We start from the raw sequence: 25,787 nt of genomic DNA on the forward strand, positions 1-25,787 counted from the left end.
CCTGTCATGTGCACTTTAAAGGTTGTATGGAGGATTTTTTTTCAGTTTCAAATTGTCAATGAAAGTTTAAAATACCGTTACAGAGACGCAGCAGCTTTGTAATTATGATGATCAAAAAAAAAAAAAAGAATGAAAATCTATCAACTGTGGACGTGTTGAGGCCAGATAAACATCAGCCAATAGAAAACGAGGCTGCCTCATTTTCTATTGGCTGTCAATCAAACTCCCTATGTTTCTAGTGTAACTGACTCACCGGCGCGTTGGGATTACGTGGTTTATGCGGTGGTTCTTTGAGGCTTTTTCAAACCGTCGCTTCCTCGCAGTTCGCACAAAGTTTGTCGCGATGGCGGACGAGAATCCACGACCAGTTCGCCGCGAAAGAAAGTCAATGTTTTTGAGGTCGCTGAAAGAAGAAGAAGAGAAGGGGGAAAAGGAGCGAAGACAAACTGAGGTGATTCTTGGAGATTCCTTCCAGCGACGGCGCGACTGAAGCAGACGAAGGCTCTAAAAACTGACGCACCTGTCGATAAATGACTTCTGGACAGGTCACTTCAACAGTAATTCTGAACACACGCTGGATGTAAACAAACGTGATTTCTAGAATAAAAAGGAGGGAGGAGGTGTTTCTACTGAGGGAGCTGCATGCACAACATTTGAAAAAGGACTGTCGCTGGATTTCACTTCCCTTAAAAAATCCTCTATACAACCTTTAAGGCTCCAAATTCAAATGACTGAATTGCACTTATTGCTCAGACCGACAGAAACAGACGTGAACCCCACACTGTTCAACATTTCACATTTTAGAGAACGTTTTTGTTGCACTGTTGACTGAAAATGCTGCCGTGTCTTTTTGTAAACTTACCCTCGGTGATCACAATCCAAAACGCTTTGACCTGCGGGTTTATTCCCCCCCAAAACGTGTACGCGTCCAGAGTGCAGCTGTACCAGCCCGAGTCTGAGAGGCGCACGTGTGTGATGCTCACGTCCAGAATAGTTTTAAGCACAGCCTGGTACGGCGTAGCTGTCACGTACTCTACGAAGTCCATGCTGTACCTGCCCCTCTCCTTTCTCTGCTTTTGGGAACCAGAAATCTCAACCAGTATGTCGTGTTTATTCCTGCACTTGTTCTTGCAGAAGCGTTTGAAAGTTCCCGTCGCGTCAAACACACACTCGACCGTGATGTTCCCTCCTTCAGCTGCTCTGTGCATGTCCTCTGCTCCTGCGCCGCACAACACTGTTCAACACAACAACAACACAACAACATCAGGACAAGCTCTGGACTTCTACTCTTCCATTACATTTTGAATTTTCAACATCGCTGAATTTCTCACTTAGAATTTTTTAACTCTGAAAAAAAAAGACAGTACAATGTGGTTCATTTGGTCTGAAAATTTCTGTTATTAGGTTCGTTTTTTCAGACCCAGAGTTTGTTTTCATATGTGAAGGTTTCGACTGCTGCCTGTGGTCGTCCTGCAATAAAACACACATACAAAAAAAGAAGGATGGGAGAAGGAAACAGCGAAGGTGAAACACGAGCAACAAAACACAAAGCAAAACAGGAACAACTCTAATCGTCCGTTTCTGAGCAGTGTAAAAGAGAGAAGCACGTTATGGTCTGGGACGGGGCAAACATCACCAAGTGCCCCTGGCTGCAGCTCGCAAATCAGGGTTGGCAGAAATGTGGGGCGGAGCTCAACGTCTGGCCACGCCCTGATGGTTTGGGCTCAATGTTTGGCTTTGCACTGGTGCCACCTGGTGCAAAGATCAGGCAACACACTGAAACTGAAACGTCAGTCATACGGCACTGGAAAACTTCACGGCAAAGCAAAACTTCTGGCAGTATGTGTGTCATTTTCCAGACACAGTGTCTGGAAAATGACATTTTCAGTTTTCATGACTTATCCAAGATTTCTATGACCGTGGGAACCCTGAAGCTAATATTTGGTATGTATTTAGGTGATGTTAGGTTGCTTTATTTGTACGTGTGGGTAAATTTATTTTACAGATTTGAGGGGCAGGTCTCACATTTCACATTTCACATTTCATACACATATAAAAACACAATTACAAAATAAAGTGTTACAGAGCTCCAGTGCAGAATGGTTTGTTCCATAAACAATTACTGTACTTCCCGGGCTATTAGACGAGCTCTTAAGCCCCTAACCCAGGGGTGTCCAAACTTTTATCATCAAGGGCCACATATCTAAACACAGAAGAAGCAGAGGGACGATCGAGGGCCGCAGACTGACGCTCAATACAGTGAGTAATTGACATGTGCATGTTTAACTCGTTAGATTGAACCATCAGACTTTATTCATGCTAAGATCCTTAAAACCAAACACTAAATATTCAATATTTGCTTTATCAAGGTCAATTTTCAAAAAACTTGCAGTAAAAAAATATTTTTTAATTGATGCAAGGTCATTTGAGCCAATTCACCTGGAAGTCTGAGGGCCAAGAAAAACTTGTCTGAGGGCCGCATTTGGCCCCCGGGCCATAGTTTGGACATGCCTGCGCTAACCCCATCAAAAAACGACCGCGCGCCACAATCCAGAGCCCCCCATACATGAATCCACTCAGGTGTCCCAGGACTAAACCAGGACTAAACCAGGTCTAAACCAGGACTAAACAAACAGGTCTAAACAGGTCTAAACCAGGTCTAAACCAGGTAAACCAGGTCTAAACCAGGACTAAACCAGGACTAAAGCAGGACTAAAACCAGGACTAAACCAGGTCTAAACCAGGTCTAAACCAGGTCTAAACCAGGACTAAACCAGGTCTAAACCAGGTCTAAACCAGGTCTAAACCAGGACTAAAGCAGGACTAAAACCAGGTCTAAACCAGGTCTAAACCAGGACTAAACCAGGTTAAACCAGGTAAACCAGGTCTAAACCTGGACTAACCAGGTCTAAAACCAGGACTAAACCAGGTCTAAACCAGGTCTAAACCAGGCTAAACAGGACTAAACCAGGTCTAAACCAGGTCTAAACCAGGTCTAACCTGGAAAACCAGGTAAAACCAGGTCTAAACCAGGACTAAACAGGACTAAAACCAGGTAAACCAGGTCTAAACCTGGTCTAAACCAGGTCTAAACCAGGACTAAAGCAGGACTAAAACCAGGTCTAAACCAGGTCTAAACCAGGTCTAAACCAGGACTAAAGCAGGACTAAACCCAGGTCTAAAACAGGTTTTAACAGGACTAAATCCTGCTGTGTGGACGTGTTTCCTTCTTTTCTATCAATAATATTTTTAATTTGGTTCAGTAAAGTCTGGGCTTTTTTATTTTCTTTTATCAGACAAAACATTTTATGTGACGATTTCCTCGTCTTTGCTTCTCTACAGCAAATCAAGTAATCCAAAGTATTCAGATTACATTACTCACTTTAAGTAATTTAATGGATTACGTTACAAACTACATTTTGGTGTGTGTAATCTGTAATCTGTAGGGGATTACATTTTAAAAGTCACCTTCCCAACACTGACTGTAAAACATCCTTTTCATTGCAAATAAAACACAGTGCGCACATAATTTAGATTAATATTGCCAAGTAAAAAGAAAACTAAACCAAATGAAAGCTTGTTGTTGTTGTAAAACACATAAATTAAACTCACCAAACAGCAGGAGGACTGGACAGGTGATCTTCATGGTGCTGGTTGCAGAGTTCTGACGGTCTTTCTCAGCTCTGTCTATATATTAGCAGAAAACCACAAGTGTGTGCGGCGTCCTGCTCGAGCCTGGGTGGGACACTGACACTTCTGAAGCCCCTGTACTCTCATTTACACGTGGCCGAGCTCAAAGTGTGTCAAAACTGTAACTGCGTCTAATCTATGAGAAACTTTCTGACTGTGGTTTCCTCTTCACACTCGTCTAAACTTCGTAAACATCGGGTCTCGTGTCGTCGTGTCGGAACATAAAACTTTCCTCTGGTCTACTTCAGCACAGATCAGACCCCAGACGTGTCAGTGTGGGGAGGGTGCATCATTCCACAGCTCTGGCTCGGTCAGTAATCAATAATCAATAATGAGCCAAGATCCCTCTACTGCAGAACCACGGGCGACCAGTGGATGGCAGCAGGGAGCCACCACGCGCCAACGAGTGTGAGGTCAACACACACGGGTCGACTATAGACAGTTTTTTTTTTTTTTTAACCACAGACTGTGTAAAAAGGTCAACACTAAAAAACTGTATATACTAGTGCTGTCAATGAAAAACATTGAGAGATTAATAAATTATGATCTGTAATTAATTAATCGAATTAATCTTTTTTAATCTCACCTAAAAATTGCAGAGAAAAGCCTTCAACTTTAGGTATTTTCATTTGAATTCATTATTACATTATTTTCATACTATCATTAACGTTTTTATATAAGTATCATTATTATTACTGTTACTAATCTGCATAAAAAACTCAACTTTATGACATATAAACATAAACATTCTAGAGCCACATCAGCTGTTTGACATTATAATGTGTTTAATGCAGATTTGTGCAAGTCTCACAGAAACGAAACTTAAAACCACATGGCTCATTTACATAAATTAAGCGGAGAAAAAAATAAAAATAAACGCTCTTGTGTTGCTGATGTGGTTCAGTTTCTACTAAAGGACACGACTCAGTGGAATATAGATGTTGATGGTGAAGGTGAGTCTGTTCTGTGTCTGTGTCGTGATGTTTTCAGAGATCAGACATGTGCAGGTTTATCGCAGATGCGGCGAACGGAAATGAAGATTAGGCCTCAATTCTTTGCGGGAGCGAGCGGAGCAGGACTGCACAGTGCGGGACTGTGTCCTCGCATATAGAAACAGTAAAGTTAGAGATTAAAAATGAGATTAACGCGATTAAAAAACATTAAGCGCTAAATATGACTGTAATTAATTAACATGATAATTTGACACCCCTAGTATATATATCTATCCATCCATTTTCTTCCACTTATCCAGGTCCGGGTCGCTGGGGCATCAGTCTAAGCAGGGACTCCCAGACTTCCTTCACCCCAGACACTTCCTCCAGCTCCTCCAGGGGGACCCCAAGCCGTTCCCAGGCCAGTCCAGAGACATAGTCCCTCCAGCGTGTTCCCTGGGGTTTCCTTCTGGTGGGACATGCCCAAAACACCTCCCGATGGAGACGTCCAGGAGGCATCCGGAACAGATCCCCGAGCCTCAACTGCTCCTCTGAACATGGAGGAGCAGCGGCTCTACTCCGAGCTCCTCCCTTGTGACTGAGCTCCTCACTCTGTCTCTAAGGGAGCACCCAGACACCCTGAGAAGGAAACTCAAAAACTTCGTGTGCTTGTATCCACGATCTCGTCCTTTCGGTCATTACCCAGAGCTCATGACCAGAGGTGAGAGTAGGAACATAGACTGACGGTAAATCGAGAGCTTCATCTTTGGACTCAGCTCCTCTTCACCACAACGGTCCGACACAGCGACCGCATCACTGCCGACGCTGCACCTGTCCACCTGTCAATCTCACATTCTGCCCTCCCCTCACTCGAGAACAAAACCTCGAGATGCTTGAACTCCTCTACTTGAGACGAGGACCCTCCACCCACCCGACCCTCACCGTCGAGCACCCAGCCCAGGCCTGGCTCCAGGGTGGGGCCCCCGTGACGCCATTCCGGGCGACGTAACTGGCCTCGCTGGTTTGCTTCTCATAGGGGCTTCTGAACCGTTCTTAGTCTGACCCGTCCCCCCCGAACCTGTTTGCCTTGGGTGACTCTACCAGGAGCATGAAGCCCGAAAAAAGAGCGACTATCAGCACAAGTGCACCTCCCAAACGGAGCTCTACTTGTGCCCCGACTCTACTGACGATATTCCACGGAAAAATGTACGGACATGACCTCACAAATATCTCATCACCAACAAGCAAAAGGAAATCTGCACATACTTCTACATCGCTGTTCTCCACTAAACAATCATCTTAGACCAGGAGTTTCAAACTCAAATGTACAGAGGCCAAAATTAAAAACTGGGACTAAGTCGTGGGCCAAACTAAATATTTGCTGAAAAATTTCAACACCATCTGCATGTTTTCTCTTCTTTCAAGATATGTAATGTTAATCCTTTTCTTTTTCATATAAATGTTTAATTATAGTTTTGCTTAAACACTGAATCCAGAACAAGCAGAATATAAAATAATAACAACATTTTAAATAAATAATGTCTCTGTAGTCGATCTGTAGCCAGCGAGCAGCTCTAATACAGATTTAATATGATCTCACGGGCCAGATATAATTATATCGCGGGCCAAATTTGGTCCCCGGGCCTGAGTTTGACATGTCTGTCTCAGAAGAACAACGGACACAAACTGCAAAATTAAACCACCTCTCACTTATTTTGGACCTGAGTTGGGTGTGACATCGTCCGAGAAACAGAATTTTTGGTTTTCATTTCCGTAAACCACAGTAATCATAAAAATGCCAAGAAATAAAGTCTTTAAAGTTTCACTCTCCATGCCACGAGTTTAAAGAACATTTAGGTTTGACTTTCTGAAATAAGTGGCAAAAATATTGAACTTTTTCATGATGCTCAAACGTTCTGAGATGATCTGTGTTCTCTGCTTCAGTCGCACTTGTTCATTTTATTTTTTATTTATACATTATGTTATCTTAAGGGCTCGTTTTGAATATAAGTACGAATTCAGTGTGTGTCCTAAAAAAAAAAAAAAAAAGAAAAAAAAAAAAAAAGAAATCCAATCAGTCCAGTGAGAGTGTTGACATTCCCAAGCGCAGCCACCAGAGGGCACTGTCGTCTAACAAAAGAGCATCGAGTTCAAGTGCGAAAAACTACAAAAAATATTCACTAACAGCGATTTTAAACACTTTTAGGTCCTGACACATTAATCAGGACTGCAAAAAAATATTAAACCCGATTTGTATTTTATGTTAATAGTAAAAATTCCTTATTAAAATGTCAATATTGTTGCTCAGAAAACATATTTTAGTAATAGTATGGAGTATAGTAATGTACATTTTTATTCCTCAAACATTTTACAATATACCACAAAAAACATTTATTTTATCTGTAATTCTCGCACACATTTAAATCTACAGTAAAGTTCTGATTGTAGATATTTTTATACACATTTTCTGGCTTTTTTCTGGAGTGATACTTAAATATTATTGCTTTTTCTTGAACGTTACATAGTCATATCTTCACACAACACTTTAATAAAATAGTTTATTGTAATAAAAAAGGGACACAAACATTTTATATATTTGAAAAAGAAAAATCAGCAGAATGTGCAGAAAAAAGATGAATATTCATGATGGTTTCTTCAAAATCACTGTTGTTTTCACTTGTAACAAAAAAAATATATAAAAAACTAAATACAGAACTTATGATATTAAAATGATAATTATTCACATCCGTAACATTTAGTCCTGGTTTAGTCTTGGTTTAGTCCTGGTTTTAGTTCTGGGTTTAGTCCTGGTTTAGTCCTGGTTTTAGTTCTGGTTTTAGTCCTGGTTTCATCCTGGTTTCGTCCTGGTTTAGTCCTGGTTTTAGTTCTGGTTCAGTCTTGATTTAGTCCTGGTTTTAGTTCTGGTTTTAGTCCTGGTTTAATCCTGGTTTAGTCCTGGTTTTAGTTCTGGTTTAGTCCTGGTTTAGACTTGGTTTAGTCCTGGTTTATTCCTAGTTTAGACTTGGTTTAGTCCTGGTTTAGTCCTGGTTTAGTCCTAGTTTAGACTTGGATTAGTTCATGGTTTTAGTCCTGGTTTAGTCCTGGTTTAGACCTGGTTTAGTCCTGGTTTAGTCCTGGTTTTAGTTCTGGTTTCGTCCTGAGATTTACTTTAAAACATTGCAGATAACACATAAAACACAATTACACATAAAAGCTGTGTTGTTTTAACCCGTCCAGACAATCAACAACCACACAATTACGATGTCCGAATCCCAAAACTAAAATATGACAACACCAGAACCAAAAACAAAAGCGATACGGTTCAAAAGACTTGAAAAGATCGACTTTGACAAGAGACACATCCCGAGATTCTTGATGCGTGTATTGATGGAGGATCCGCCCTCAGCCGTTTTTCTTCAAATGGCTTTTTTTTGCTCGCTACAAATAGAACTTCTAATCACTTTTTATCATCATTTCCCCAATTCTGGACATGAACATCTCCCACGTAAACATCAATTTAGACCCAAAAACATGGTTTATGTGACTCCAAATCTGTGACCAATAAGATTTCAGACTAGTGCAATCCCCCAAAAAATGACAGTATTGGTATTGTTGTTTTGATTTTCAGGTTTATTTTAGTCCAAATGTCCAAATCCAAATGTAATAAACCTCATGGAAATGCAGGAAGTGATGTGGCTCTGGAAAATCACGGGGCCATTGCACTTTTTGTTTAGTTATGAGGCATTAAGGATATTTTTAGTTTACTTACACACTTGATATTTTGCACTTTCGTAGGTAAGGCTCTAAATCAGGGGTGTCAAACATACGAGATCGGGCCCTCCGAGACCTTTAATCTGACCCTTGGCTGATTTTCTACTAAAATATTTTTATTATATTTTCTATTAAAGCAGCGTCTCCAGCGTCTCTGTACGTGGCCCCTCCCACCAGAGCAGCACAAATGAAGACTTGTCTCTTTCCAAACGCTCTTAAAGGACGATCGTTTTGACTGTTGACCGTGACACCCTCATCAGAAAAATGTCCAACATGAGAAAAGTGGACTCCAAGAAAAATTGATTTATTCCTATTTGCACAAGTTCATGTTAAAACTTTGTGTTGAAATTGCGTTTTTTCTTAAAGTTTCAGGTTGTTCATAATATTATAATATTTTGTAAAAGAAAGAGTTCATCAATTAAAAACAGATTTCTGTAATAGATTTGTGTTTCTCTGCACAAATATTTAAACTTATTGTTATTTTTGGGGTTTATATGACATGAGTTTTCTGATCCGGACACTTTGGGATCAAAGTCGGTTGGATACGACCCCCAGAACAAAATGAGTTTGACACCCCTGATTTAAATTAAGCGTTTTTTATGTTCAAAAAGTTGTTTTCTGTGTGTTTTGTATGAAAGAGTGTGATTTTTATTTTGCGTTTTTTGTTTTTTTCATGTGTATTTCTAGTCCTACAGCTTTTATTTCAGCCATATGACACAAGTACAGCAGCAGATTATAAAATAACAGGTTGTACTGAAAAAAAGGATGTATAATCAGTGTTGGGGAGTAACAGATTACATGTACTGGAGTTATGTAATCAGAGTACAAATTATGAGTAACTGTATTCAGTTACAGTTACTGTTTCAGTGAGTGGTAACTGGATTACAGTTACTTTGTTGAAATAAACGGATTACACGGCGGGATTTTCCTGTTTTTCACATTTCGGGCCAAACCAGGTCTAAACCAGGTCTAAGCCAGGATTAAAACCAAGTCTAAACCAGGACTAAACCAGGATTTAACAGGACTAAAGCTGCTTGGACCGTGTTTCCTCGTCTTCTACCAATAATATTTTTAATTTGGTTCAGTAAAGTCTGGGCTTTTTTACTTTTTTTAACAGACAAAACTTCTTATGTGAAGATTTCCTCGTCTTTGCTTCTCTACAGCAAATCAAGTAATCCAAAGTAATCAGATTACATTACTCACTTTAAATAATTTAATGGATTCTGTTACAAACTACATTTTGGTGTGTTTAATCTGTAATCTGTAGGGGAATATGTTTTAAAAGTCACCTTCCCAACACTGTTTATATTACACACTTCATAAAGGGGTAAAAGGGGGAGTTTTAAAAGTAAAATTAAGGAAAAAAAATCCAGGCGAGGACAAATGTACAAAATGGTAAAATTGCCTTTAAGTCTGGAGCGGTTTAAAAGGAGCTCTGATCCAGTTTCTTCATGATGTCCTGGACCCAGCGCAAGTTCGGATCCACACAAACATTCAGGTTCTTTTGGGTCACGAAACTGAAAAATAAAATTAAAAAAAATGATTCATTGTGAGTGTGGAGCTTGTTCTGTTTCAAGTAGCCTAAAAATCTGTGCAATTGAACAAATTTAAGAAACAATAAGAGGAGGAGACAAACTGAAAAACTATTACACAGAGAGAGTCCTAGAACACCCGCATTTTTCCAGTTATTTATCGCAATTCAAGTCCAGTGAAGAGCTTGAAATGGTACAAAAGAAAGAACTGAACAAAGAACAAAAACACAAGTCCAAGTTCTGCCAAAATGACCTCAGGAAAAAAGAACAAGATGGTAAAGTTTGTGTCCAGCAGCAGCAGCACAGTGTCCAGACTTAAACCCCATCGAGTGAAGCAAGTTACAAGTTGAATTAACACTAGTGGAAGTTAAATTAAGACTAGTGGGAAGTTAAATGAACACTAATGGAAGTTGAATTAACATGAAACGAAGCTGAATTAAGACTAGTGGAATTTAAATTAACACTAGTGATAATTGAATTAACAGTAAACGAAGATGAATTAAAACTAAACGAAGATGAATTAACACTAAACAAAGTTGAATTAACACTAAACGAAGTTGAATTAACAAAGAAGTTGAATTAACACTAAACAAAGTTGAATTAACACTAAACGAAGTTGAATTAACACTAAACGAAGTTGAATTAACACTAGTAGAAGCTGAATTAACACTAAACAAAGTTGAATTAACACTAAATGAAGTTGAATTAACACTAAACAAAGTTGAATTAAGACTAGTGGAATTTAAATTAACAGTAGTGATAGTTGAATTAACACTAAACAAAGATGAATTAAGACAAGTGGAAGTTGAATTAACAGTAAACGAAGTTGAATTAACACTAAACAAAGTTGAATTAACACTAAACGAAGTTGAATTAACACTAAACGAAGTTGAATTAACACTAAATGAAGTTGAATTAACACTAAATGAAGTTGAATTAACACTAAATGAAGTTGAATTAACACTAAACAAAGTTGAATTAACACTAAATGAAGTTGAATTAAGACTAGTGGAATTTAAATTAACAGTAAAGTTGAATTAACACTAAACAAAGTGAATTAAGACATGGAAGTTGAATTAACATAAACTAAGTTGAATTAACACTAAACGAAGTTGAATTAACACTAAACGAAGTTGAATTAACACTAGTAACTGAATTAACACTAAACAAAGTTAATTAACACTAAATGAAGTTGAATTAACACTAAACAAAGTTGAATTAAGACTAGTGGAATTTAAATTAACAGTAGTGATAGTTGAATTAACACTAAACAAAGATGAATTAAGACAAGTGGAAGTTGAATTAACAGTAAACGAAGTTGAATTAACACTAAACAAAGTTGAATTAACACTAAACGAAGTTGAATTAACACTAAACGAAGTTGAATTAACACTAAATGAAGTTGAATTAACACTAGATGAAGTTGAATTAACACTAAACAAAGCTGAATTAACAATAAATGAAGTTGAATTAACACTAAATGAAGTTGAATTAACACTAAACAAAGTTGAATTAACACTATAGTGGAAGTTAAATTCACATTAGTGGAAGTTAAATTAACTGTAGGGGAAGCTGATCTAACTTCAACCATATCAACTCTGGCAAATATCCTCAAATAGTTAAAATAACACTTTTTGAGTTGAAACGACTCTGAAATATGGTGGTATAGAGAAACATGTTCGAGACAAGTACGAATAACGTCTATTGACTTGGGTCGCGACGGTTTGTGAGTTTTAAAATACGAGTCCCCAGGAAAAAAAAAAAAAAAGTTTTGCAAACACTGACCTATATAATTTCTAAACAAACGATGACGACTTAGAGTTTGATGAAGTGTTTTATAACAGATGGAATCTGGGGAAATCAAGCAAATAATAATCATCAGGTCAGTTCCTTCCTTTGGCATGACTCGACTCCTTATTTTTGGCTCATGACACAAAGGCAGGACTTTTCTCTTTTCAGTTTCACTCTCTCTCTGTACGGCAGTGTAACTATCCAGAACACATTTAAAGATTTACAGAGAGCTTTCCCTAATACCAAAGACGAAAACATATTTCTTGTCTGAATATTTAAAATTTTGTCGTTACTTACATGACGCCGGATCTGGTGCAGCGTTCGTCAGTCAGAGTGTAACTCCGGATCCTTCTTGGACCTATTACTCTTGGGTACACTCTGAAACAGCAGTTTTCTGGTCCAATCGCATCTAAAAAAATAAGTAATAAATAAAAATGCATGTTAATAGTTGAGTTATCGCAGGAAATAAACTCAAGGAAAGACTCATTTTTACTGAGGCAGAAGGTTGAGGAGACCAGGAGAGCTCCCAGGACGCACAGCAGGAGGACGGACGGCTTCATGGTTTATCGGGGAGATGAAGATCTGAGATAAAAAGACCGCAGCAGAGCAGAGGCAGGCGTCTGATGGACAGGAGCGAAGGCACGGGGTGATAAAGTGTGCAAAGGAGGAAGAGAAGGAGGAAGAGGAGGAGGACGAGGAGGCGGGGGGCTGTGGTTTACCTTTTATGTGGCTCTGACAGGAACTCACCTCTCGGGTTTTTTTACTGATCGACAAGTTGTTCCCAGCACGGCTCAAGAGAAAAGTAAAGCACATAAAAACATTAACGAAACAAAAACAAATCGTATTTAAAGGATATTAAGTAGAAAACTCCATTTATGAGTCTTATTGTGCATTTCAAACTTTAGAAAACCTCCCTTCAGCTTCACAAATGTAACTCAGCAGTGGGAGTCTTGCTTTTATTTATTATTGTCCTTTAGGTTGCATCAGTTGACCTGTTTTTGACACATTTCTGAAAGTCAATCTCTATCTAAGTAAGAATTTACACTTGCCGGAGTAAAGTTGCATGAGAAATTTCATGAAATTCTGTTGATTTCTACTGGGTCCACTGATATGTATTGCCTGCAGAAGCCTCAAAACAGTTTTTCTTTAATAACATCAAAAATAATTAATTTAGCACGAAGTTGAATTAAGTTGAATTAACAGTGGAAGTTGAATATAAACAATGGAACACTTGTGAAGTTGAATTAACACTAAACTGGTTAACACTAATTTTAACACTGTCACTAAACTAAATCATCATTAGTTTTAACACTGAGAATTGAATTAACACTGACAAAATATATGTCATTTCTTTGGGACTTCAAGGACCTTGAATAAGCGACAGGTCCTGAATTGTAACAAATGTCGGGCCTAAGACACATTATGGAACTAGAAATGAACAAATTTAGAACTCAAAGACTTGAAACTGTGAAAAGTAAAATCTTTAATACAGGTTTTATTATATTATGACTGTTGTTATCAGACGTATTCACTGTAAAATACTTGTCAAAGCATCAAAAAGAAACAGGGGTGGGCAAAAATACTGAAATATTGATATATCGTATCGTTTAATCTGATAAGTCCACGATCACTACAGAAAGAAAAAAAACTCTCTCATTTCATCTTTGACCTTTTTTTTTTTTTTTTTTATAATTATCCAAAATACACAAACACTCAAAATCCATCTTAGTAAGTTAAGATAGAATAAATATATAAAAATAGATATAAAACTGGTACCAAAAGATGCACAACAGCAACATTTATATTCTGTTATAACTTTCATTGACTCCATGGCCCTAAATGGATTATTTTTAAAGTTCTCATGGACACCGTTAGGATGGAATTTAAGAGGTTTGGTGGATCCAGTAGATTTTACTCAGTTGAGCAAATATTCCACAAATTTTCTTTTAATTGGTTTTGTCACATTTTTAAAATTGGGTCCAAGTTGAATTTCTGACACTGGGACAAATGATGCAGCCTAATGCCCCTGATCCACTGACGTCCATTCATCCATTTTCTTCCACTTATCTGGGGCCGGGTCGAGGGGGCAGCAGTCTAAGCAGGGACTCCCAGACTTCCCTCACCCCAGACACTTCCTCCAGCTCCTCCGGGGGGACACTGAGGCGTTCCCAGACCAGCCCAGAGACATAGTCCCTCCAGTGTCCTGGGTCTTCCTCAGGGCCTCCTCCCGGTGGGACATGAACACCTCCTGAGGGAGACGCCAAAGGAGGCATCCGGAACAGATGCCCGAGCCTCAACTGGCTCCTCTCGACGTGGAGGAGCAGCGGCTCTACTCCGAGCTCCTCCCGTGTGACTGAGCTCCTCACTCTATCTCTAAGGGAGACGCCCAGACACCCTGAGGAGGAAACTCATTTCGAGCGCTTGTATCGGTGATCTCGTCCTTTCGGTCATTACCCAGAGCTCATGACCAGAGGTGAGAGTAGGAACGAAGATTGAGCGGTAAATCGAGAGCTTCGTCTTGGGGTACAGCGACCGCATCACTGCCGACGCTGCACCTGTCCACCTGTCAATCTCACGCCCCGTCCTCCCCTCACTCGAGAACAAGACCCCGAGATACTTGAACTCCTCCACTTGAGGCAGAGACTCCACTGACGTATCTTTTATTATTTTAGTTTTGTTTAGTTTTTTCACACCCCATAAGAAAAAAATAACTAACATCAATGACAAAAAGAGCAGAGATGGCAAAGGAGAAATTCAGCTTGTCAACTGGACAAACGTTTATTAATTAATTTATTTTCGACCTAAATAAACGTTTGTCCAGTTGTCAAATTGAATACCTGGACGACTGAAGGTTTCCCCACGCAAAAGAGCAAACACACACAGAACTTTAATTTAAATTTTAACTTTTCTTTATTTTAATAAAACAATTTCTGTACATTTCAAGTGAGATACAGTAGCGTCAGGGACCCTCTTCCGTCTGCGTGTTCGTCTTCGGGGCCTCTACAGTCGAAGGGTCTCGAGGGGACGGACGTTTTAAAAGCCAAACAAAAAAAAACAAAACAAAACACAATCACACGTACAAAAACAAACAAAAATCATAAATCGGACGGACGTAGGTAGTGTCACGCGCACATCGAGACTTATCGCTTGGAGAAACGTCGGAGAAGACCAGCTCAAAACGAGGCACAACTCAAAAAAAAAAAAAAAAAAAAGGCTGAGATGTGTGTGCAAAAAGCATTATTGCAGTCCTGCGGTGTGTCACCACATTCGGGGGGCGGGGGGAGGAGTGCATCGAGAGCGGCTGCTGCACAGTGAAGCGCACGGCCCAACGCGGCTCACACGAAGACAAAAATCAACCACTTCCTGTTTTAAACTCTGTCCCTGTTCGTACAGAGACAAACGTGTCAAATTGTCACCGCCCGAGGAGTTAAAATAGTAGCTTCGTGCGATGTCGACAATGAGGTCACGGGGTTAAGGTTTGCAACAACAATTGGACCACGGCCACAAAAAAAAACAATCGTGACCCGACAAAGACGCAACAAAAATGTTAATCTTTTGCAGAAATACAGGCCGAGCAGCCGACTTATCGTATCGAGCAGAGGTGCAGGTTTAATTTGGTCCATAATTTATAAGAATCTGTGTTTCAAAAATAAAACCAAAAATAAGAAAATGAAAAAAACTACTATTTTCTTCATTATTTGTCTCCAAAACCAAAATAAAAAAAACAGATGATGATTTGTTTTTTTTTTTTTTCAGTTTTCGATTTTGTGTTTAAATGAAAAATGGAAAAAAATTGATAAAGGACTAAACTAGGACTATACCAGGACTAAAACAGGACTGAGGCCAGGACTGAGGCCGTGACCAGACCGTGACCAGACCGTGACCAGACCGTGGACCAGGACCAGGACCAGGACTGAGGACTGACCAGGAACAGGACCGGCACAAAGACCGGGACTGAGACCAGGAACAGGACCAGGACTGAGACCAGGACAGGACCAGGACTGAGACCGGGACTGAGACCAGGACCTGACCAGAACTGAGACCAGGAACAGGACCAGGACTGAGACCGGGATTGAAAACGGGACTGAGACCAGGATTGAGGCCAGGACCTGTCCAGGACAAGACCGTGACTGAGACCGGGACCAGACCAGGAACAGGACCAGGACTGAGACCGGGACTGAGACCGGGACCAGACCAGGGCTGAAAACGGTTCAGTCCTGGTTCAGTCCTGGTTCAGTCCTGGTTCAGTCCGGCATCCCAGTTTAAGTCGCGTAAACATGTTATCCGTTTTTTTTTCCATTATTTAAACACAAAATCGAAAAACTGAAAAAAACTAATCATTATCTGTTTTTCATTTTGGTTTTGGAGACAAATAATGAAGAAAATATTCGTTTTTCCGTTTTCTTATTTTTGGTTTCATATTGAAAAACGAATGAACGAATGATACACGGATTTATAAGGAGTACCCATTTTGATCACATTTTGTGCTGAAAAGTCAGGAGACTGAACTCGTTTCTTACACTAAAAACAAAATAATAAAACATCCATATTAAATCTCTTATATTTAAACCTTTTAAAAACATATAATTGGGTTAGGCCTGAGGAAAAAAGTTTGGGCACCCCTCTTAAATCGCTTTGTTTTCACTAGACATGGGTCAAGTTTGGTTTTTGCAGTTGGTATTCGCAGTAGACGTTAGAGAAAGCAAAGATCAGACATGGGGTTCCACAAGGGTCCGTCTTCGGCCCGATTATTTTTATCTTTGAGCCAGACTACGGTGTCCAAGGTTCCTGGAACTGTGTCCAGAAGAAACAAAGCAGCAGGTAGAATTTAATTTTACACTACCAAATTTACAAGTATACAGGGTGTCCCAAAAAAATGTAACATCATTTCGCAGGCCAGTAATGTTGGTAATTCTTAACCTCAAATTTTCACAGAATGTATAGAAACAGATTAAGATTTTATATTTAATGTTTTGTTTTTTTCCGTTTCCAGGTTGAATTAAAAACAGAAAACACCCAAAATTCTTGTACAGATGAGCAATGTCCAAAAGCTTTTTCATTTTTAAATAACGTTTCAGCGAAAAAAATCCTTCGTCAGATATTTTTGTTGCTTTGGAAAACAGTACCCTTACAGTACACATGTTATTTTTTCACTTTTTTTCACTTTTATCCATTTCCAGGCTGAGCTGTTCACTCCCAAACAGAAGTCATTTTGTGTCTTGGGATCTGCTTGCACACACTTTTGGAAAAACAAATTTGGACTGTGTAGAATTTGGCTGCTTCTACAGAACTAAAGGGTCTTGGTACCAACATCAACATCAGAAGATAAAGTCGAGCCAGTTCGTGAAAAACTCTTGCGAAAACCCAGATTCCTCGAATTCCTCTTTACATTTTTGGTTCCAAGTCCAAATTTGTTGCCAGTTGGTGAAGTTTTTTCCAAATTCCAAGACACAAAGTGACAACATGAAAACAGAACAGAAATAAAACATTAAATATAAAATCATTTCTAATTAGGGATGTAACAATATCCAAATCTCACTGCAATATTTTCACAATATGATATTTATTGTGATATTTTGTGGAGGCAAACAGAACTACTGCTACTTTTTCCTCTTAAAAAAATGCCTCGACAAGACTTAATCCAAAGACTTAAAAGTGTTAGAACTGTTATTTCTTCTTGTAGTTTGCACCAAAACGGAGCAAAGGATCATGGTCTATGTAGTTCCCTCAGTTTTTTTTAGCTATTGCTGCACTTTAAGAAACTTTTGATTCAATAGGCGAGTTTCATTGTTGACAAAAGCGCGCGTTGCATGCTGGGAATTATTTTGGTCGGCGGCAAGAAACACTAATTCAACACGACGGACGGAGCGAGAAAGCACGTAAAGGGTATTGATCCCGGTTATTTATCCACTCTAACGGCAGAGGACCCAAGACCATTTGACCAGAAATTGGTCATAAGCATCGACGGACGACAAATCACCCTTTTCAACCCCGACAAAAGGTGGAACAAACCAAATTTCTGGTCAGAATCGCCAACTACCTGGACAAATATTCACTTGGGCGACATCCACAATGACTTGGTGGAAACTCCTGGGCCATTCACAGCAGAAAAGATGAAAACCTCCAAGAGTCTCGATGTGTTGTTGAACTTGTTGGAGTCCACGGTTTGTTAGGATCTTCTACGTTTGCTCTGCGGATGTTTGAAAGTCGTTTAATTCACCGTTAGCGGTTCTTTTCACTCAGAATACGAAAAAGACATTTTCCTTCTTCCGTGCTTCTATTTGTGCATCCGATAATGCAGCAGGAATTTACCATTATCGGGGAGAAATACGCGAGGTTACGCACTGTGTTTGACGCTACCGTGTTTCTTGCCTCCGACCAAAATATTTCCCAGCAGCAACGCGGGCTTTTAATAACAATGACGTCAGCTGAAACTCGACTATATACTGTGATGTTCCGTGATATTATTGAGAGACTCATGATATTTTGTTTATTGTTACACCCCTAGTTTCTGTAGATTCTGTGAAAATTTGAGGTTATTTCAACAAGAATTGCCGAAATTATTGACCTGTGAAGTTTTTTGGGACACGCCGTTTTACGTCGACAGGCTGCGAATCGTCAGTCATTATTATTTTCAGTTAAATCATCACTGTGCAGAACAAAACTTAATCAATCCGTAACTCACTGAATCCAATATAATAAATCTCTTTAAATCACTTAATTTCATCCTTCATCGTCATGATAAATATTAAATAAGAAAACGACACTCACGCCAAAAATAAAAACAATGAAATGTAACCTCACGTTTGCACACTTGAGTCCAGTGTATGCGACGTACAGTAACGATAACGAGGCCCGTTTAAAGCTGCTACCGACCCCTTTTCCTGATTACAATTAACTTGGAGCGGACACGAAAAGTTACATTTGCGTAAGCTGAGATTCCACAGGTTTTACAGAATTTCGGAAAGATCGGCGCGAAAAAAAGTTCCATCGGGAGCGCGCCGTTCCCGGACACGATATATCGCTGCGTGGAGTAAGTCCTTCGTCGCGTCCGCCAGTGCTGGAGTGGGTTGTACATTCTTGGGCTACAGTGTCGGGACAGTAGGGTGTTCGGATAAGGCCTCGAGTGCTCTCCCCACAGCGGAGGCGAACCGCAACAGCCGGGATTCGGGACGGGACCTCCGACAGTGTCCCAGGGGAAGGTCCGCGCAGCCCGGGTTGGATCCCCCCTGTGCTCCGGCCTCCTCCGACGGGGGGAGTGGGAGAGTGGACGGTGAGACGGTGTGGTGGATGTGAGGTGTTCAGCGCCTCAGCACCGGGCTGCCCTTGTCCTGGTCCTTCTGTAAGGCCTGCAGCACCTGAGGGAACACAGTGGAATATGCACTTTAAAGAGGCTCACATCCGAGACTGGGAAAGATTTGCTGGATAATTATTATATATCTTGGTCAGATATATAAACTGACAGTGCTGGGAAGGTGACTTTTAAAATGTAATCCCCTACAGATTACAGATTACAGACTCCAAAATGTAGTTTGTAACGGAATCCATTAAATTACTTAAAGTGAGTAATGTAATCTGAATACTTTGGATTACTTGATTTGCTGTAGAGAAGCAAAGACGAGGAAATCTTCACATAAGATGTTTTGTCTGATAAAAAATAAATAAAAAGACCAGACTTTACTGAACCAAATTAAAAATATTATTGATAGAAGAAGAGGAGACACGTCCACACAGCAGGATTTAGTCCTGTTAAATCCTGGTTTAGACCTGGTTTAGTCCTAGTTTAGTCCTGGCTTAGACCTGGTTTAGTCCTAGTTTAGTCCTATTTCAGACCTGGTTTAGACCTAGTTTAGACCTGGCTTAGACCTGGTTTAGTCCTGGTTTAGTCCTGGTTTGGACCTGTTTAGTCCTGGTTTAGTCCTGGTTTAGTCCTATTTCAGACCTAGTTTAGACTTGGCTTAGACCTGGTTTAGTCCTGGTTTGGACCTGTTTAGTCCTGGTTTAGTCCTATTTCAGACCTAGTTTAGACTTGGCTTAGACCTGGTTTAGTCCTGGTTTAGTCCTGGTTTGGACCTGTTTTAGTGTCCGGCAATGAGTGGAATTACCGGGAAAAAAAAAAAAAAAAAAAAAAAGGGGATATAGCCCAAAAACAGTAAAATCCCGCCATGTAATCCATTTATTTCAACAAAGTAAAAGAAATCCAATTACCACTCACTGAAACAGTAACTGTAACTGAATAGTTACTCATAATTTGTACTCTGATTATGTAACTCCAGTACATGTAATCTGTTACTCCCCAACACTGTAAACTGATGTATTAAAACTGTTTCCTGGTCGTAGTTGGCCCACAAAGCCTTGTAATATTATGAGCTAAATATCAGTTAAAGTAACTACGGTGACCAAAATTTCAAAATCAAAATTAGGACACTCTTGGTTTGGGGTGGTTGGTAATCAGTGGTAACGCTTTACAAAGTAGAGTAACATAACTACTTTTTGAGGTAAAATATTATAACGCACTACTACTGGAAATTTGGTAACGAAATGCAGTTCTTTTTTCAATTTGGCACAACGTTACTTTTCTGTGTACCCTCGTCCACCCTCGTCCATTCTCGTCTACCCTCGTCCGCCCTCCCCGCCCGCCCTCGCCCACCCTCGTCCATCCACGTCTACCCACGTCTACCCTCGTCCGCCCTCGCCCGCCCTCGTCCGCCTCGTCCATTCTCGTCTACCCTCGCCCGCCCTCGCCCGCCCTCCACCCTCGTCCATTCTCGTCTACCTCGCCCACCTCGCCCCTCGTCCATCCACGCTCGTCCCCTCGTCCGCCCTCGTCCGCCCTCGCCACCCGTCCATCTCGTCTACCCTCGCCCCCTCGCCCGCCCGCCCTCGCCCACCTCGTCCATTCTCGTCTACCCTCGCCCCCCCTCGTCCGCCTCGCCCACCCTCGTCCATTCTCGTCTACCCTCGTCCGCCCTCGCCCCCCGCCCCCTCGCCCACCCTCGTCCATTCCTCGTCTACCTCGCCCGCCCTCGTCCACCCTCGCCCACCCTCGTCCATTCTCGTCTACCCTCGTCCGCCCTCGCCCCGCCCTCGCCCACCTCGTCCATTCTCGTCTCTCGCCCTCGTCCGCCCTCGTCCCACCTCGTCCATTCTCGTCTACCCTCGCCCGCCCTCGCCCCCTCGTCCACCCTCGTCCACCCTCGTCCACCCTCGTCCACCCTCGTCCACCCTCGTCCACCCTCGTCCACCGTCACGTAGGGAGCGGGGGGGTCTGTTCTCGTTTGAGCAGAGCGGGCGCAGCGGACACCTACAGCCCCGATCCAGGCGTGAGGAGCTGTAAAGCCTTGAGACTTTTCTAGCTGACCCAGAGCCGGTCGTGGCGCACCGGAGGAAGCGACGATCCTCCTGTAACCGAGCGGCCGTCCCTCGCCCACCGAGTTGAATCCCCCGGGCAGACTGCGAGGACCCCACCCTTTTATCTCTGACTGGTTTCACATCCTCTGTAACTCTCTTCAAAGTTCTTTTCAACTCGGTCTTATGTCGATATTTAGCCTCAGATGGAGTTTACCACCAAAAAAATAACGAGTAACATAAAAAGTTACTATCCATAGAGGGTAACTAAGTAAAGTAAGGGATTACTTTTTAAAGAGGTAATGAGTAATGAGCAAACATTACCTTTTTAAAGTAATTTCCCCAACACTGCTGATAATTATAAAATTGTGAAAAGTGCATAATCAAGGAAAACTGTTCTGCACTCGGCCCATTCATGACAAACATGTGAGTCAGTATAGTCACATTTTCTTTGTGTTTTGGTCATTTAAAAGCAACTTTGCTGTATTTTACCTAAACAAATGTTTATTTAGTTTATGTCTTCACTGTTGGCAAAGATCAATCTGGTCAAAAATAGAGACACCTGGGACATTTCTTGAATAAAACTGTGACAAATCCCTGGTTTTGTATAAATCTTCTGTGCCTGTCCCGGGCAAACAGACGTCTGATCACTTTGTACATAACACATTTGTATCACTGCTGAGACAAATGCTGTTCTCAGTCTCTGCACTGGTGTCGGTTTTTACTGGGTATTAGTAAAAACTTAAAGCTTGTATCTGAATCTGTATCGAAACTGAAAAAGCTGGACTGGTGCATCTAATGTAATCTAATCAGATTTAATAATTTTGATCCATTATCTCAACTAACACATACTTGATAGGTAAAGCTTTTGCACAACTGTTTGTCTTTGGTCATGTTGACACCTTTTTACTGAAACCACGTTTATGTTCTTGATCTGCCTGACCACAAAAAGGAAATGTGCTTCTCAGTTTCACAGCACGTAGACCCACGCAGTTTGTTTTTAACTACTTCATCTGTGGTTAGATCTGCTTTGTAAAACCTGAGGCATTATACAACAGTCAGTGGCCACTTTTACATGATGTTTATCAATTCTGAATTAATTATTCTGAATTAAATAGTTTGGAATTAAAATATTCTCCTTAAAGTTTAAATGGAAATAATAATTCTGAATTGAGGTTTACATGGGAAACACATCCCGCTCACAAATCCAAAGAGACGTGGATAAAGTCTCCAAACCAGGATCATCCAGATCACGTCAGAACAGCGACACAATGAGCATGTGCCAAAGCACCCACATTATTTTAACAATAATAAACATTTACCTCAGGGGTGTCAAACTCAAATTCACAGGCACAGAGGCCAAAATTAAAAACTGGGACTAAATTGTGGGCCAAACTAAATATTTATTGAATTTTTATTTCATTTTCTCTTCTCTTTCAAGATTTGTAATGTTAAACCTTTTCTTATTAAAAATAAATGTTTAATAAAAGTTTTGCTTAAACACAGAATCCATAACAAGCAGAATATAAAAAACAAACAAACAAACAACATTTTAAATAAATAATGTCTATAGTCTATCTGTAGCCGGTGGGCAGATCTAATACAGATATGATCTCATGGGCCAAATATAATTATGTCACGGGCCAAATCTGGACCCCAGGGCCTGAATTTGACATGTCTGGTTTACATGATCAAGGAATAAATTAATTCAGAATAAACCACCCATTTGCGTCGGAATTAAGTTTAATTCCCAATAATCATTTTCATTACGAATTAAGTGTTTACATGCAAGCAGAATTTATTTTAATTCAGAATTAAAGCTCTCATGTAAACTTGGCGACTGTAGCCAAACAAACAAACAAACAAACTGGGCAACGGTGATTACATGTTTTTCTAAGCGAACCGTGATGACACAGTAAATGTGAGCAGGTTCATCCGGGTCACACGCGGTAAAATAAACAAAGAAAACGTGTGTGTGGAACATGGTGGAGAAATCAAGTGACAAGAACAAGATTGTGCAGTGGTCAGAGGACGAGTGGTCAACAGGATTTTTGCACAATGTAGGAGCTTTAATAACTCAATCCAAATCTAAACGCTGTCTCGATGTGTCCCCGTGTCCCCGTGTGCCCGTGTGCCCGTGTGCCCGTGTGCCCGTGCGCCGTACCTGGGCCCACTTGCGGTTGCGGCTGCTCATGTGCACGGCGGCGATGTGCTGGAAGAGCTGCTCGGCGGGGATGAGGTCGGGCAGGCGCGTGAGGAACTGGGCCATGTGGATGAAGTCCATGGAGGTGAGCACGTCCTGGTAGAGCCGCAGCAGCCCCAGCGCCGTGCGGAACAAGAACTCCTCCCCGTCCCGGCAGAACACGTCCCACACGCGGCACGCCAGGTCCAGGGGGAGGGGCTTACTGTACAGCGTGAAGATCCTGAGGCGTGACGGAAGGAAAGAGAAGACAGACATTTTTATATGATCTTTTTTAATTTTACATAAACAACAATTCAGATCATTGATAAAGTAAGTGGTGCCTGCGGTGAGAAAACAAAATCTGGAATTTCGACTCAAAAATAAGAAACTAAATCTGATTTGACCGAATGATGCAAGAAACACAAATGTTTAAATCATTTCATATTGTCATTAAAAGTTTTTGTCATTTTAGACTTTTGTTCACAACAGGAAGAAGAACCGAAAGTTTGTTACTTCAACAAAAAATTTTTACTCAAGAGTAAAAATATCTCGAAAGAAAATTACTCAGTACTTACTACTACAGCAACAACTGTTACTGCTACAACTACAACGACAACAACAGTTATGACTACAACTACTACAACTACTACAACCACAGCACTACGACAACTATTATTACTACAACTACAATAACCACTACTATAAGTTCTACTGTAAGAACTACTACAACAACAACAGTTACAACTACATCAACAACTACTACTACTACAAAACTACAACAATTACAACAACTGCTACTACTACAACAGCAACAACAGCAACAACTACTACTACTACTACTACAGGAACTACAACAGAAACTGTTACAATTACTACAACTACTTCAGCAACTACTATTGCTACAACAACTACAACAAAAATTATTACTACAACTATAAGAACTACTACTACTACAACTACTATTACTACAACAACTACAACAAAAACTATTACTACAACTATAAGAACTACTACTACTACAAGTACTATTACTACAACAACTACTACTACAACAACTACTACACAACTTTAAAAATTACTACTACTACAAGTACTATTACTACAACAACTACTACAACTGCAACAACTGCTACTACTACAACTACAACAACAGCAACTACAACAACTGCTATTACTACTACAACTACAACTACTACTACTACTAGAATAACAAAAACTACTACAACAGCAACAACAGCAACAACTACTACTACTACTACTACTACTACTACTACTACTACTACTACTACTACAGGAACTACAACAGAAACTGTTACAACTACTACAACTACTTCAGCAACTACTATTACTACAACAACTACAACAAAAACTATTACTACAACTATAAGAACTACTACTACTACAAGTACTATTACTGCAACAACTACAACAACTACTACACAACTTTAAAAATTACTACTACTACAAGTACTATTACTACAACAACTACTACTACAACTGCAACAACTGCTACTACTACAACTACAACAACTACTACAACAGCAACTACAACAACTGCTATTACTACTACAACTACAACTACTACTAGAATAACAAAAACTACTACAACAACAACTGTTACTATTACAACAACAACTACTACTATGACTACTACTACTAGAATAACAAAAAACTACCACAACAACTACTATTACTACAACTACAACAACTACAACAACTACTATTACAACTACTACAACAACTACTGCAACAACAACTACTACAACAACCAGAACTACTACTACGAATACAAGAACTACAACTGTTACTATTACAACAACTACAACAGGAACTACAACAACTGCTAGTAATACTACAACTACCACTACAACTACTACTACTACTACTACTAGTAGATTTCCAGATTTCCCTCTCTGAGCTGCAGCGGCTGCACTAGCACTGACTTTGTGCATGTTTGGCTGCAGGTTCTGGGGTTCAAGTTGTGACCATATTTCAACTTTGAAACACAAACCCGAGTCTCTGCTTAATCTCACAGCAAATTATAGCAAACATTTTGGGTCAGTTGTTGTCAGGAAAAGCTATATTTGATCTGTTTAACACATATCCTGGTCGTGTTCATGGAAATTAAAATTTAAAATCTTACTTTCAGTTCTTTTAAGTAACACTTTACCCAGTAACTTTAAATACAGAAAATGCAATCATCTAAAAAAAGCCCCAGCGTCCTGTTTCCTTGAACTCTAACAACAGTGGGCCAAATGTCACTTTCGCAGGTGTGGGTAGAATAGTACACAAATGGAAACTACAAACTATACTGGAAATAAAATGTCTTCATATTTCTCTGCTGTAATGGAGCAATCTGCCCGAGGACCACCGGCTACTCACCAGTCGATTAAATAAATATCAGGGGTCAAGTTGTTTTTCTTGAAATGTGCAAAAAGCTTTGGTAGGTTTTCCTCAAAGAACACTTCAAACGCTGCAAAATAAGTCAGCATCTGCGAAGACAAAAGAGAAAGAAAGAGAGCGGGGCTTTAGTGTGGTTTG

The 25,787-nt window shown here is 40.3% G+C and overlaps 3 protein-coding genes across 4 annotated transcripts in view; all 3 read right to left on the minus strand.

Moving 5' to 3' along the window:
* Positions 1-3,734, minus strand: part of LOC110156225 (uncharacterized) — a 43,721-nt gene extending 39,987 nt beyond the window's left edge. The window contains exons 1-2 of the mRNA XM_055156538.1: positions 3,613-3,734; positions 863-1,234 (exon numbers count right to left, since the gene is read on the minus strand). Coding sequence (XP_055012513.1) covers positions 863-1,234; positions 3,613-3,646 — 406 coding nt within the window. The 5' untranslated portion in view covers positions 3,647-3,734. The remainder of the gene's footprint in view (positions 1-862; positions 1,235-3,612) is intronic.
* A 3,432-nt stretch (positions 3,735-7,166) lies between these two features.
* ccl36.1 (chemokine (C-C motif) ligand 36, duplicate 1) lies at positions 7,167-12,370 on the minus strand. The gene is made up of 3 exons (XM_020936629.2): positions 12,210-12,370; positions 12,014-12,125; positions 7,167-9,910 (listed from the first exon to the last, which is right to left on the minus strand). The coding sequence occupies exons 1-3, from the start codon at positions 12,274-12,276 to the stop codon at positions 9,817-9,819; spliced, it is 273 nt and encodes a 90-aa protein (XP_020792288.1). The 5' UTR covers positions 12,277-12,370; the 3' UTR covers positions 7,167-9,816.
* A 2,274-nt stretch (positions 12,371-14,644) lies between these two features.
* tbc1d14 (TBC1 domain family, member 14) overlaps positions 14,645-25,787 on the minus strand; it is a 103,570-nt gene continuing 92,427 nt past the window's right edge. For both annotated transcript variants that reach the window (XM_055156534.1, XM_055156535.1), the window contains 3 exons: positions 25,629-25,738; positions 23,229-23,487; positions 14,645-19,074 (listed from right to left, as the gene is read on the minus strand). In XM_055156534.1, coding sequence (XP_055012509.1) covers positions 19,018-19,074; positions 23,229-23,487; positions 25,629-25,738 — 426 coding nt within the window. In that variant the 3' untranslated portion in view covers positions 14,645-19,017. The remainder of the gene's footprint in view (positions 19,075-23,228; positions 23,488-25,628; positions 25,739-25,787) is intronic.

This window comes from Boleophthalmus pectinirostris, unplaced genomic scaffold (assembly GCF_026225935.1).
Source record: "Boleophthalmus pectinirostris isolate CB_2022bp ecotype Guang Dong unplaced genomic scaffold, ASM2622593v1 HiC_scaffold_20, whole genome shotgun sequence".
In the NCBI taxonomy this organism is placed as follows: Eukaryota; Metazoa; Chordata; class Actinopteri; order Gobiiformes; family Gobiidae; genus Boleophthalmus; species Boleophthalmus pectinirostris.

Coding starts and splice junctions, on each gene's coding strand:
- ccl36.1 (XM_020936629.2), bottom strand. CDS start 12,276: ATGAAGCCGTCCGTCCTCCTGCTGTGCGTCCTGGGAGCTCTCCTGGTC. Junction 12,126..12,209: donor CTCCTCAACCTTCTGCCTCA/GTAAAAATGAGT, acceptor TTATTTTTTTAG/ATGCGATTGGACCAGAAAAC. Junction 9,911..12,013: donor TGCACCAGATCCGGCGTCAT/GTAAGTAACGAC, acceptor TTTATTTTTCAG/TTTCGTGACCCAAAAGAACC.